Below are 14,057 nucleotides of genomic sequence, written 5' to 3' on the forward strand. Positions count from 1 at the left end.
TCCCAAAAAATTAAAAATCGAACTATCATATGATCTAACAACCCCATTTCTGAGTATACATCGAAAGGAAATGAAATCACTATTCAAAGTTCATGCAAGTTCATGCCCTATGTTCACTGCAACATTTTTTACAATAGCCAGGACATTGGAAAAAAACCCAAGTGTCAACGGATGGGTGAATGGATTTTTTAAAAAGGGGTATAAGTATGTATACAATGGAATATAATTACTCAACCTAAAGAAGAATGAAATCTTGCCATCTCCAACATAGGTGAACCTGGAGGGTTCATTTTGTGAAATAAACTACACATAGGAAGACAAATACTGTACGGTATCAATACAAGGGAAAAAAAAAGATCTAACTCATAGAAACAAAGAGTAGAATGGTGGTTGATGTAAACAGGGAGAGGCTTGTAAAACGGTATAATTTTTCAGTTGAAGATGAATAGGTCATAGGATCTAACTATAACATGGTGACTATACTTGATAAGAATGTACTGTATAACTGAAATTTGCTTGGGGTGTATAACTTGAGTGTTCTCACCAAAAAAGAAAAAGAGGGGGAAAGTAGGTGAATACACGAGATGATGGATGTATTAATTCATTAACATGGTGGGAAACTTTTCACAATGTATATCAAATCATGTTAAACATTTTAAATATATTACAATATTATTTCTCAATTATACCTCAATAGGACTGGGGGGGGGGAAATCCCAGTCCTCTCAATATACTTATGTCCCCAGTTAGAGTATCCCCTCACCCCAAAACTCACTATATAATGTGGGAACATCATCTTGCCACTCCAAGAATTTATCCATTTTTACATTCAGTAGTATACTTGTGAAAACAAGTTTTATTTGTTAAGTTTTCATTTTTTAAATACAATCCATATTCTTTTCCTTCATGCAATAGTTTAAATGCTCTTGGGCAGCAGTAATTATGTAATCCCATAAAAGGATTCCAAGATTTCTTTAATATACTAACTAAAAGCACACTGGATAACGTTTTAATACCTATAATTACATTGTCTCTTCTGCCTCAAAAAGGAGAGGAAAATCATGGCATTATTCCTGCTCTATAGCCTGGTTTCTGAAAAGCTAATGAGTTGATTTTTGAAGATTTTCCTATGTTTGTAGTTACATTTTCATAATTTAGCTCCTTCAAATTCTCAGTTTATTCTAAGGATTCTAGCTACTTTGGAAACTTAGAGATTCAGTCTTATTTACTTTTATAACAAACTTGCCCATTTATTCTAACGAATTTCTAAAAATAATCTTCAACCAATGCATTATTTTTTATCAGACTGTCTCCTAACATTTTACAAAACTGTAGCCAAGTCATCCCAAAGTGGAATAACTTTCTTTCCCACTGATTCACACTTCTGTTCTACTTCCCCTTTAAGTAATTTTGTACTTATGACACAGTTTTCACACCTATGACTTCATCGGTGGAACTTCACCAGCGGAAATGACTAATCCTTCTTCCCTTTAAGAAGACAAGTTATAAAAATGTCTGAACCCTTTATCAGGAGAGATGGGATGTAAGCAAGTTGAAAATGATAATAAGAAATTGAGAGCTCACAAATAAATCCTGAATATCCTGAGAGAAGAGACTTGAGTCACGCATACTATATAGACATATCCCTAAACCTTGAGGTAAATTAAAGCAAGTGCAATATAGCTTTTGTGATCAAAAACAGCATTTTGTCATGTTGTTCTCTGACTATACTTTAATAAACTAGATAATTACATAAGATACTTCAAGAAATTAGATTTGTATCTGATATTCAGATATACACATTACCCTTTTAGAAAATTTTATGTTTCATAACAAAAGATTCATAGAACATATTCAGAACTGCCTTGTCAGGGAGAAATTAAATTAGTAGTCTAGCAATAAAGATGAAGTAGGTTTTACACTATGTGAGCCTAATATAGGTTAACTTACAAAAAGTAAACATAGCAATAAGAAAGATAGTTACTTTAATTCAATGTTTCCACCACATCCAACCTGTACATATACTGCTTTACCTATATTTTGCTACAAAAATTAGTTTTGGTTGAAAAGTCACAGGTGAGCAGACTGTAGCATATTTTTGGTTTGTCTCCTTTATCACTATTCTGAAGGCTGATTTCTTGAAAAGTTTACATGGTTAATCAGCTTACCCAAAGTACAGATACAGTGAAGCAAAGAAGTAAATTCACTTTCATAGGGAAATAGCTTTACATTTCCTTTTAAGAGTAGAAAACATCAATCCTGTGTAACTATCAATCCCCTAGTCCTATCCTAGTAAGTACAGAAATCACATATTTTGTTCTGGAGATTTTTTAGTAGTAGGTAGAGGGGGGAAAATGGTTATATTATAGCTACAATTTTCATATGATCTCTTATGTAGTCCTTATAGTCTCTTAACAACAAATAATTAAGAAATAGCCACAGTGGTTATGAATTTTGTTACCTAAACTTATAAACCTACTCACATCTGAATTATTTATTGCTAACAACTCACATTATTATATAACCATCTCTTTCATGAATGGGTCACCCTTAGGATGAGCCGCACCATGTGGGTCACTCGCTCCTCACACTCCCACTTCCTAGTGATCTTACAGATCCTACATTCTCAACTGCCCTGAACTCTCAACTACTCCACGGCCCCAAACAAGGTGAAAAAACAGAGGAACAGTGCTATGGGAATCATAAAGAGGTTATACTCCCTGCAGCTAGGCACCACTCATTCAGTGGGTAAGAGAAAGTGACCATGCATATTAGTTTGCCATTTCATACTGTTCATGGGGTTCTCAAGGCAAGAATGCTGAAGGGGTTTGCCATTCCCTTCTCCAGTGCCTAAAGAACTAAGGACAGAGGTTAATACACTGTACAGGAGGCAGTGATCAAAACCATCCCCAAGAAAAAGAAATGCAAAAGGCAAAATGTCTGAGGAGGCCTTACAAATAGCTAAGAAGAGAAGCGAAAGGCAGAGGAGAAAAGGAAAGATACACCTATCTTGAATGCACAGTTCCAAAGAATAGCAAGGAGAAATAAGAAAACCTTCCAAAGTGAACAATGCAAAGAAATAGAGGAAAACAAGAGAGTGGGAAAGACTAGAAATCTCTTCAAGAAAGTTAGATACCAAGGGAACATTTCATGCAAAGATGGGCACAACAAAGGACGGAAATGGTATGGACCTAACAGAGACAGAAGATATTAAGAAGAGGTGGCAAGAATATATAGAAGAACTACACAAAAAAGATCTTCATGACCCAGATAACCACGATGGTGTGATTACTCACCTAGAGCCAGACACCCTGGAGTGCGAAGTCAAGTGGGCCTTAGGAAGCATCACTACAAACAAAGCTAGTGGAAGTAATGGAAGTCCAGCAGAGCTATTTCAAATCCTAAAAGATGATGCTATTAAAGTGCTGAACTCAATATGCCAGCAAATTTGGAAAACTCAGCAATAGCCACAGGGCTAGAAAAGGTCAGTTTTCATTCCAATCCCAAAGAAGGGCAGTGCCAAAGAATGTTCAAACTACCGCACAATTGCACTCATTTCACACACTAGCAAAGTAATGCTCAAAATTCTCCAAGCTAGGCTTCAACAATAAGTGAACTGAGAATTTCCAGATGTTCATGCCGCGTTTAGAAAACACAGAAAATTACAGAAAAAGCAAGGGAATTCCAGAAAAACATCTACTTCTGCTTCGTTGCCTATGCTAAAGCCTTTGACAGTGTGGATCACAACAAATTGTGGAAAATTCTTAAAGAGATGGGAATACCAGACCATCTGACTTGCCTCCTGAGAAACTTGTAAGAAGGTGAAGAAGCAACAGTTAGAACTAGACATGGAACAACAGACTGGTTCCAAATTGAAAAAGGAGTAAGTCAAGGCTGTATATTGTCACTCTGCTTATTTAACTTATATGCAGAGTAAATCACGCAAAATGCCAGACTGGATGAATCACAAGATGAAATTAAGATTGCTGGGAGAAATATCAACAACTTCAGATATGCAGATGATACCACTCTAATGGCAGAAATGAAAAGGAACTTTAGAGCCTCCTGATGAAGGTGAAAGAGGATAGTGAAAAGGCTGGCTTAAAACTCAACTTTCAAAAAATTAGGATCATGGCATCCAGTTCCATCACTTCATGGCAAATAAATAGGGAAAAAGTGGAAACAGTGACAGATTTTATTTTCTTGGGCTCCAGAATCACTGTGGACAGTAACTAAAGCCACTGAATTAAGAGACGCTTGTTCCTTAGAAAAAAAGCTATGACTAACCTAGACAGCATATTAAAAAGCAGACATCATTTTGCAGACAAAGGTCCATCTAGTCAAAGCTATGATTTTTTCCAGTAGTCATGTATAGATGTGAGTATTGGACCATAGGGAAGGCTAACTGCCGAATAATTGATGCTTTTGAACTGTGGTGCTGGAGAAAACTCTCACTGAGTCCCTTGGACAGCGAGATCAAGCCAGTCAATCATAAAGGAAATCAACCCTGAATATTCATGGAAAGAACTAATGTTGAAGCTCCAATACTTTAGCCACCTGATGCGAAGAACCAACTCACTGGAAAAGACCCTGATGCTGGGAAAGATCGAAGGCAGGAAGAGAAGTGGGCAATAGAGGATAAAATGGTTGGACGGCATCACCAATTCAGTGGACATGAGCTTGAGCAAACTGCAGTAGAGAGTTAAGGACAGGGAAGCCTGGCATGCTGCAGTGCATGGGGTTGCAAAGAGTCAGACACAAATGAGTGACTGAACGATGACAAATGCATATTACTTTCAACCTATTAGCTCATAAATTATTACATTAATATAGCTAATGCTATATTATCCTTTAAGTCAACTACTTTTGAACACATTACTTTTACTGAGGTTCTATGAAGTTTTTATTATATTGGTGTATTATCCAATTGTTTTTATTCTTAACAACCTTGGGAGGCAGGTATATTTATTTTACTAATAAACAAAGCAAGACTTAATTTATCCATTTTTCTCAAGGTGAAGCAGCTAATTAGGTTTCTGAAGTAATGTATGTTCTCTTAGAAAGCCTTCCTTCTCTGTATTATATTATAAAAGTTTTCCTAAAGACAGAATAGTTTAGAGGCAAAGTGAAAGCTGCTATGTTCTTCTACATAGCCAGGAAGGTACAGCATAAAGTGAGTAAGCTTAGCACACACTTTTTTTCTAGTAGTTTCATAGAAAACACAACTTGACCACATTTGCCTTTTGTAATGTTTAGCTCAAAGTCTTCCTGTCAAATGGCCTTTTCTTCAAATGAAAAAAGAATAAAGAGGAAAAAAAGTGTGGAGAAATTTTGGCAGAAAAGGTGACTTTCAATTATGACAGGCACAGGAATAAAGAGAATTATCGTGATGATCAATTGATAAAAGCATAACATCTAAAAACATTAAAATAAAGGCAGCTTTAAATACCTGCATCCTCTAGATAGTTTATAACATGTTAGTGTAAAAATCAGTGACATTTAGATTTTTTCAGGTTTTTTCCTTAGATAAGTAAATTTCCTTCTATTTGCAACTTTTGCGTTTACTGGTTTAGGAGTTAGCTTTCTCAATGGCCTCCTGTTAGCAGCTGAAGAAGTACCTTTCTTTGCTGGTGGTTCATCTTGTTGAAGTTCAATTTCATTTAATCTTTTTCTTCCTGAATACGTTTTAGTTTTGCTGTTCTTAGACATTTCAGTTGTTTCATTACAAACCAATTTATTGTTTATTATTAAAGAAGAATTACCAACATTGTCCTAAAGTAAAATAAATTAAAATTAGTTCACATATAGAAAGCTATAAGAACTATATAAATTAAAATTCAATACTGCATCATAAAAATTGTATTTTCAAGTTTTTTGAGACATTTTCTAGGTTATTTCCTAAGTCTCACCCTACACTAAAATAACTGATGACTCTATGAAATAAGTAATATTAACTAACTTGTAAAATCACTAAGGAGGACCCCAAAAAAACAAAAAGGAAGTGTGTAGTTTCATCCTGATAGCAAAACTAAAAACAAATTCATCTTTATATTTTCTAAGAAGATCAGGTGGGTTAGAGACTTATTTGCAGATAACCAAGTCCTAAAACACTGACCTCTAAATCATAAACAAAATGAGCTTTGAAAAAGAGAAATAGGAAAACACTATGACATAATTGCTCCTTATACTGTCACTTAAAATTTTGAGTAATCATGAATAACTAGAAAACATCAATCATTTTGTTTTGCAACCAAAGCTCAAAGTAACCATGTCCTACACGTTAACAAATCCCAGAAAAAGTTCTAATCTTAGCTTCTAGCCTTTGTATATTCAAAGATACACAATCTACATACTGCTTTAAAACTGAGCTCCTAGTTTATCTAGATGAAAAAGACCATTCATTTAGATTTTCATTTTTTAAGGCAAAGACTACACCTCCCTAATAGGACAGCAGAAAGGTACCCAGAAAGAAGGGTGAAACCTTAGCAATTAAGTGCATGTTTATAAAGTAATTAAAGGTTTGGGAAAGGCAGAGATTAATTAAATCCCTACATACTGGTAGCAATCCATTTGTGGGGGACAGGTAGGTGGCGGGTAAAACTATATGAGAAAATAAAACATCATTTTATATTAGAAAATCATCACTTTGAGATATAGATTAAAATGATTTTAAGTCATAAAGTAATGATTAAAAAAAAAAGCAGTCTTTTTAGATAGCCCTAAACAAAGAATATCATGAAGAACAACCTTCATGCTTTTTCACAATTAGTCCCTTGGTGTCACTGATAAGTGACAATGTCCTGGGATGGAGGAATCAGACCTCTGACAAAGTCTGAGTTTTCAAACAGTCCATGACAATTTTAAGTTGTCCCCCCTTCCACATTCAGACGTATTATAATCACCTAATCATTTTTCTCCTCTTCAAATTATACCAAGATAATTTCAAATCTTCACCAAGAAAAAAATCTATCCTCCACAAGTGTCAGTTACCGAAAGGAATATTTTCTGCCTGGAGTATTCTTGGTAGGAAGGATGCTAAAGAACCATTCAAAACAAACTTTTAATCATAAAAAGAGTCTGCTCTGGACTCTTTGGAACAGTGACCCTAGATCAACAGTTGATCAACACAGTCAGGTTAAGTTCTAATTTACTTTGCATTTGTTTATTTATGTGAACAATTTAACACACTGTTTTAAGTTAGTTGATAAACCAGTCTAGAGCCTATCTAAAAAATTTACTCAAAGGCAAGGATTATTAAATTAGGAATATTGCTTATATTTCTTTTTTACTATTATTTACATAAACATTATTAACATTATGTGATATGCAAACATACTACAGAAATAGATATAATCCCCTGCTAAAATTCCAACAATCTTCTTCAAAGTTGTAGGCACTAGGAGTGATCTATCTCTGGCTTCTCTTTTTATAGTTTGTTTTCTGTTTTTCTCTTAACCTTTAACAAATCTAAGGCTGGACTTAGAATTCAGATCAAGTCCTAGGAGCTCAGCTGGTAAAGAATTCTCAGGCAATGCAGGAGACCCCAGTTCGATTCCTGGGTCAGAAAATGCCCTGGAGAAGGGGCAGGCTATCCACTCCAGGATTCCTGGGCTTCCCTGCTGGCTCAGCTGGTAAACAATCCACCTGCAATGCAGAAGACCTGGGTTCGATCCCTGAGTGGGAAGAGCCCCTGGAGAGGGGAACGGCTACCCACTCCAGTGTTCTGACGTGGAGAATTCCATGGACTATATAGTCCATGAGGTCGCAAAGTAAGATAGACTGAGCAACTTTCACTCACTCACTCAGAACAAAAACAGGTGGCAAATAATCATCTCAAAGTGCTAAGAGCCTGGAGGTCCAGCAATTCATTTACTTGAAAAAGTCAAAAGCCCTAAGTTGTAAAAAGTTTTATCTCCTTTTATTTCACAAATCAATTTCCACTTCTTAATCCATACCACCACTACCCAACTACCTTAAATCAAAGTCCTCATCAACTATCACCTGAACTTTTCCAAGAGTTTTCTAGTTGGTCTCCCAGCCTTCATTCTAATTCCACCTCAATCCCATCTTCCAAGTTTCTAAAAATATCAACTCAAAATAAAAAATCAACTTTGCCATTCTTCTCCTTAAAATTAATGAGTCCTTGCTGCCTACAGAATACAACCCAAATGCTTTAATGAAGTATTCAAGGCCTTCTGCTTCCCTGGTGGCTCAGATGGTAAAGAATCTGCCTACAATGCAGGAGATCTGGGTTTGATCCCTGGGTCACTGGAGAAAGAAATGTCAAACCCACTCCAGTACTCCTGAGTGGAGAATCAATCCCATGGACAGAGAAGCCTGGAGGGCTGTGGTCCATGGGGTCGCAGAGTCAGACACAACTAAGCGACTAACACATATGCTATCTCACCCCAGTCTACTGCTCCTAGCATCATTATTCACCTCTCCTGCTTCAAACTTTCTTCTTGAGCAAATTATTAAAACTTACACTTTCTTACACTGACTGAAAGGCTTCTCATATGTCCATGACTGTGCATTCTGATTCTTTTATCTAGAAAGCCAGTGTATCTTCTTGCAACTGCTCCTACTTTGGACTAGAAAAATTTCACTTGCCATTTAAGATTCAACTTAATCATTTTCATCTGCACAAAATATTCTCTCAAACCCTATCTATTCTCAGCTTCCTGTACACACTAACTACCACTGCACATTTCATTATAAATACATTTATGTTGGTTTTCTCTTACTGGGGAGTTGTTAAGGGGAGTAGTTTTTATTAATCTGTGTAATGCCTAGAATCTAGCAGAGCACCTGGCACACAGAATCTCAGTTTTTCTTGACAAAATAAATCATTCTGCGCTTCTCCTCCTAACTCTCTACCTTACTCTACAGGGGTATTTCTCCCAGTTCAGAAAAGTTAAACAGTAATACATATAACAGATCTGAAAAAAATCCAACAATATATAATTATAAATTATAATTATTAATTATATTACCAATTTAATTTGTTGATAACTATATTAACATAAATTTTAAACTGTTAATATAATTATTAATTAATTTACAATAACATATTCAACAGAAGTGACTAAAAGTCAGATGGAGTGAATAATGCATCTAATAAATGCCAAAAGAGAGGTCTGCTACAAGAAATTAGACAGAGGATGAGCTATGTTTCTCCAGAGAATGTTCCTTATTTACCCTTGTAGAATCAAAAACCTATCTGATGTTGAGATGATACAGAGAAAGTTGTGGGTACTGGTGTTCAACTCTCAAGACACAAAGAAGGGTCAAATGTAACATTTTATAATACAGTAGTCCCTGCTTACCTGTAGAGAATACATTCTGAGACCTAGCAGTTGCCTGAAACCATGGAAATATTGAATCCTATACACACTACGCTTTTTCCTGTACACGCCTACAAAGTTTAGTACATGCTTAAAGGTTAATTTAAAAATGAAGCACAGGGACCTCCTGGTGGCCCAGTGGCTAAGACTTCCTGCTCCCAGTGCTGGGGACTCAGGTTTGATCCCTGGTCAGGAAACTAGATCCTACATGCTGCAACTAAAGATCCCTCATGCCACAACTAAGATGTGGCAGAGCCAAATAATTTTTTTTTTTAATTAAGCACAGAATGAAATTAAACATAATAAAATAGAACAATGATAAAAATATACCATAATAAGTTATGTGAATTTAGCCTCTGTTGCTCTCAAAATTATCTTGTACAAAATTTAATGCTTTTTACATCTTAAGCACTTATGCTCTATAGCCATAACTTTTGCAGTTTGAGGTGTAACAGCAAAACTAGCACAAATTTTCTTTTTCCTTCTTCACAATTTCACAAATAGAAGATTCATTCTTACCACAGATCTTAGCAACCTCAGCATACAATTTTTTTCTTTCCTTATTGAGAATTTTCACCTCTACTTTTAAACAAAGCACTTTATAGCTTCTCTATGACACATCCAAATTGTCAGCATCACTACTCTTCTGCTTTGGGGGCATTATTAAGCAAAATCAGCGTTACTTGAACACAGCACTATAATACCAACAACAGACAATCTGATAAACAAGACTAACAGGAGGGATATGCTAGACAAAGGGATGAGTCGGGTCAGGAAGGATGGAGCAATATGGCATAAGATTTCATCATACTACTCAGAACAGCACACAATGTAAAACTCATGAATTATTTCAGGCATTTTTCATTTAATCCTTCTGACCATGGTTAACCCACAGAAACTGAAGTTGCAGATAAAGGGGAACTACTGTATACCACACTTGCCTCTGTTAGAGAAAAGACATACAAAAGCAGAGAATTTTAGCTATTAATTTACTCAGCCTATTGTGTTATTAACATTATGTCAAAAAATAATTTTAAGGTATCTGCAATAAAAAATGAATATAAAAGAAAGCCAAAAACCACTGTTTAATTAAAAAAATGACTAAAAGGGTGATCATCCAATCCTAAACTACCTAAATATAAAATTACCTAAATTTCTATTTATGAAAGGCTACTTAAAAACCCTTAAAATGTTGTAGTTTGTTTTTTAGTCACTGAGTTGTGTCCAACTCTTTTGCAACAGTATGGAGTGTAGCCCACAAGGCTCCTCTGTCCATGGGATTCATCAGGCAAGACACCCTGGACTGGGTTGCCATTTCCTTCTGCAGGGGATCTTCCCAACCCAGGGATAGAATCCATACCTCCTGCATGGCAAGCGGATTCTTCACTGCTGAGCCCTGACAAGCCCATAAAGGCTTTATATGCTATAGTTAATAATGTAATTTTTAAAAGAAAATATCCCTGCTATTAAACATAGGAACTTTGGCAAAACTGTATAAAATAGAAGCAAGCTTCTAAAACCTGATGTCATTTATAGTTCCATAGAGATGGATGTACAGATATAGACAGATATATCAATAGATTAGGGCTACACAGAGACAGAGATCTTTATGGTCTGTGGGTATCAAAGCACATCTAAGTTTCTTTCACCCCAGAGCTCCCCATCCAGTTCACTGAGGCTTAAACTTCTAAGGGCTACACAGTCTTGTCCCTCTTATGCACAAAGCATTCCCAGCTTAGTTTGTGGAGATCAAACCTTCTAAGTTCTCAAAAATTCATATTGGCATGATAGTGAATTGAATTCAGTGCCAAGATAAGCAAGTCAACATTCTTAGTGAATTAGTCTCAGTTGTATAAGCTATTTTAAACTATTTTAAACCAAACCAAACATACTCTTTATTTAATTTATAACACAAATAAAGTTAGATTCTTACACTGCCTTTAAATGTGTTTTCCATATGAAATTTTAGGTTCTGAAACTTGTTAATAGTATCCTCTTTTTGGTCAATTTTATCCATCAACTCTTGAATTCTTTGATTCTGCATAATTATTTTCTTTGGGAAGGGAAAAAACAAAGTTTAGTGAATGTACTTTGGGGATAACTAGAATGCAAATATGATACATTTTAGAATTCCTTCAAATTTTAAGGTTAGGCAAAAAAAAAAAAAAAATAGCAATACACTATGCATAGCATGACTTTATTTTCATTTAAAAAATCAACATGCCTAAATACAAAAGGAAAGAGAAGCAATATTTCATAATGGGTAAGAGGAATCAGAAGTCACATGATCTGGGTTTGAATCTTAGCTTCTCTACTTTCTAGTTGTGAACCCCAAGCAAGTTATTTAATGCCTACATAAAAAAAAATAACAGTATCTACATCATAAGGTTGTTCTGAGACTTAAACAACTAAAGAACTTAAAAGAATTCATAGAAAATGTTCTATAAAAAATATGTATGTGTGTGTATGTGTATATACATAAAATAATCTCAAAGAGCTATCAACCAAGTTGGTTTGGATTTGTTTTCAATGTAAGAGAGACATTATGAGGGACTACTGTACCTTCTATTTTATAGTTTAATATAACAGTATGTTTACAAGCAGCAGCTATTTTTATAAATAGGAAAAAAATAAAAGAAAAGGAGGAGAATAGGAACTGTCTAAACAACAGCTAAAATGTCTTGTATTGAGTACATTATTTTGGTTATCTTTTTAAGTACTGGGTATTAGATGCCAAGATTTTGAATTATTTATATCTGATCATATGTTAAAATATTCAGCTCTTTAGAAGAACAAATGTAAGTTCAGAGAAGGTCAGGAAAAATATTAAGTTTAGAGTTTTAAACTCACTTCACCTCTATGTATACCTGCAATTTCATACTTAGATCTAACAAGGCCAAATCCATCTACAACACCTTAGAGTAATTATCTGATCTGAACGTATAAAGTGCTAGAGATTTTCAGATTCTGATGCTGCACACTGATCAGGCCATATCCTAAATTTTAAAACAGTAACTTCAGACAAGATAAACACTATTTAAATAATCTACTCAACACAATGCACCTGGTAAAAGAATGACAGAGATGATTCTCTGGCAGCACATACAGATCTAAGATGCCTTCTAAGGGAAGAAAGCAAGACACAGAACTACAATCCTATTCGTATAAATTTTTTAATAGATGTATGTTACACACATACATACACATATATCTACACATATACAAATAAAATCTTTTCTGGAAAGACCAAAGAAACTTTCCAGAAACCATATGTGGAAAGAGGTATGAGAGTGAAGGCACTTACATACTCATCAATTATTCATGCTGTCTATTTTACTTATTAATTTCCTTATCAAGATAAAATAAAGCTTAAAAGCAGTACCTTATTAGACTTCTCAAGCTCTTGAACCAATGAATTTAAATTAATTTCTGATTCTGAAAAAGAATATTAAAAATAAACATCTAAGTACCTAAAGAAATAAATCGATAAATAAACATGAAACTTAAGCTGCTACAGTAGACACCTCATTGTTATACTCAGGAAAAAGAATTTTCACAGCACTAGAAGCACACAAACAGCTACAAATTCTACCACCAGAGAGTAATGTTTCTGAAAGAGCCACTTTCAAAACCCAGGGAAAAAATGAATGCTGTCTGCTCAATAGTAGAAAATTTCTGGAATAATGTCAGAGAAATAGCTTATACCTTTCTGACCCACTTCATAATGAGGCATCACTTATCTGCTATTTTCCACCCATCTTGTTTCACACAGAAAAGGGCAGAGTATTTCATCTAATACTTGAAACTCAGATGTGACAACCCCTCCCAGTTCCCCACCACCACACACACACACATATAAATGAACAAACTTTACAGCTTTACAATTTCCTATGAGATTTCTTAATTTGCTGATAAAGCTATACTTAGGTTTTGGTTTTTCCTGAAAGTCTATTTTCTAGTAATATTAGTCTTAAAGTAAAGAAAAGCAAAAATATATTTTTACTAATAAATTACTGTAAACTCATACAAATGGTAAAATATTAAATGTCACCTCCATCATTTTCTGACCACTTGGTAAATAAGCTGCATAAATCTCATACTTACCAACCGTCTTTTTAAGAATTTATAACATCTACATAGGGATATAATACAACCACTTACCACTTTCTCTCTTTTTTAACTCTTCTTGGGTTTTGATTAATTCTTCTTTGGTTTTAGCTAATTCAGCTTTAACTTGATTAAACTTTATTTCTAAACAAGCAATAGCTTCCTGGGGGTCAGCAAGAGATGCAATATATAAGTGAGCAATTTCAGCCTGTTTCTTAATACCAGTGACATCATCTTGAAGAGAATCAATAATATCTTCAATTCCTACATAATTATGTCCTTCCTAAAAATAGCAAAAACCACATGCCTAATGTTAACAGTGGCTTTCACTACTTCAGTGTGGTACCATCTAGCGTGTTTTAAAAATAAATAGGAAAACAAATGCACAACTTAAAATTTTTTAAACATATTATTTATGTTTTTCTATTAGGTGACTATAGACATGTTTATGTTTTCTTACATAGAAGTAGCTCCAATTATGAAAAAGATGTGCTCCATTAGTCATTGTTTATTTTACGGAACATGAGACATTATTTCTCCATAAGAACAATGTCTTATGGAGTTTACAGAACAATTATAATTATCTAGTTCAGGTATACTCTTAGT

The 14,057-nt window shown here is 34.7% G+C and overlaps 1 protein-coding gene across 11 annotated transcripts in view; it reads right to left on the reverse strand.

Annotated features, from left to right (window-relative positions):
- The window catches only part of KIF20B (kinesin family member 20B), a 78,568-nt gene that overhangs the window by 36,038 nt on the left and 28,473 nt on the right, over positions 1-14,057 (reverse strand). For 8 of the 11 annotated variants that reach the window (XM_043476042.1, XM_043476039.1, XM_043476047.1 and 5 more), the window contains 4 exons: positions 13,506-13,734; positions 12,727-12,779; positions 11,278-11,397; positions 5,619-5,772 (listed from right to left, as the gene is read on the reverse strand). In XM_043476042.1, the coding sequence (XP_043331977.1) occupies positions 5,619-5,772; positions 11,278-11,397; positions 12,727-12,779; positions 13,506-13,734 (556 nt within the window). The remainder of the gene's footprint in view (positions 1-5,618; positions 5,773-11,277; positions 11,398-12,726; positions 12,780-13,505; positions 13,735-14,057) is intronic. The other 3 variants (XM_043476050.1, XM_043476048.1, XM_043476049.1) reach the window with 2 other exon arrangements.

Source organism: Cervus canadensis, chromosome 8 (assembly GCF_019320065.1).
Source record: "Cervus canadensis isolate Bull #8, Minnesota chromosome 8, ASM1932006v1, whole genome shotgun sequence".
Taxonomy (NCBI): Eukaryota; Metazoa; Chordata; class Mammalia; order Artiodactyla; family Cervidae; genus Cervus; species Cervus canadensis.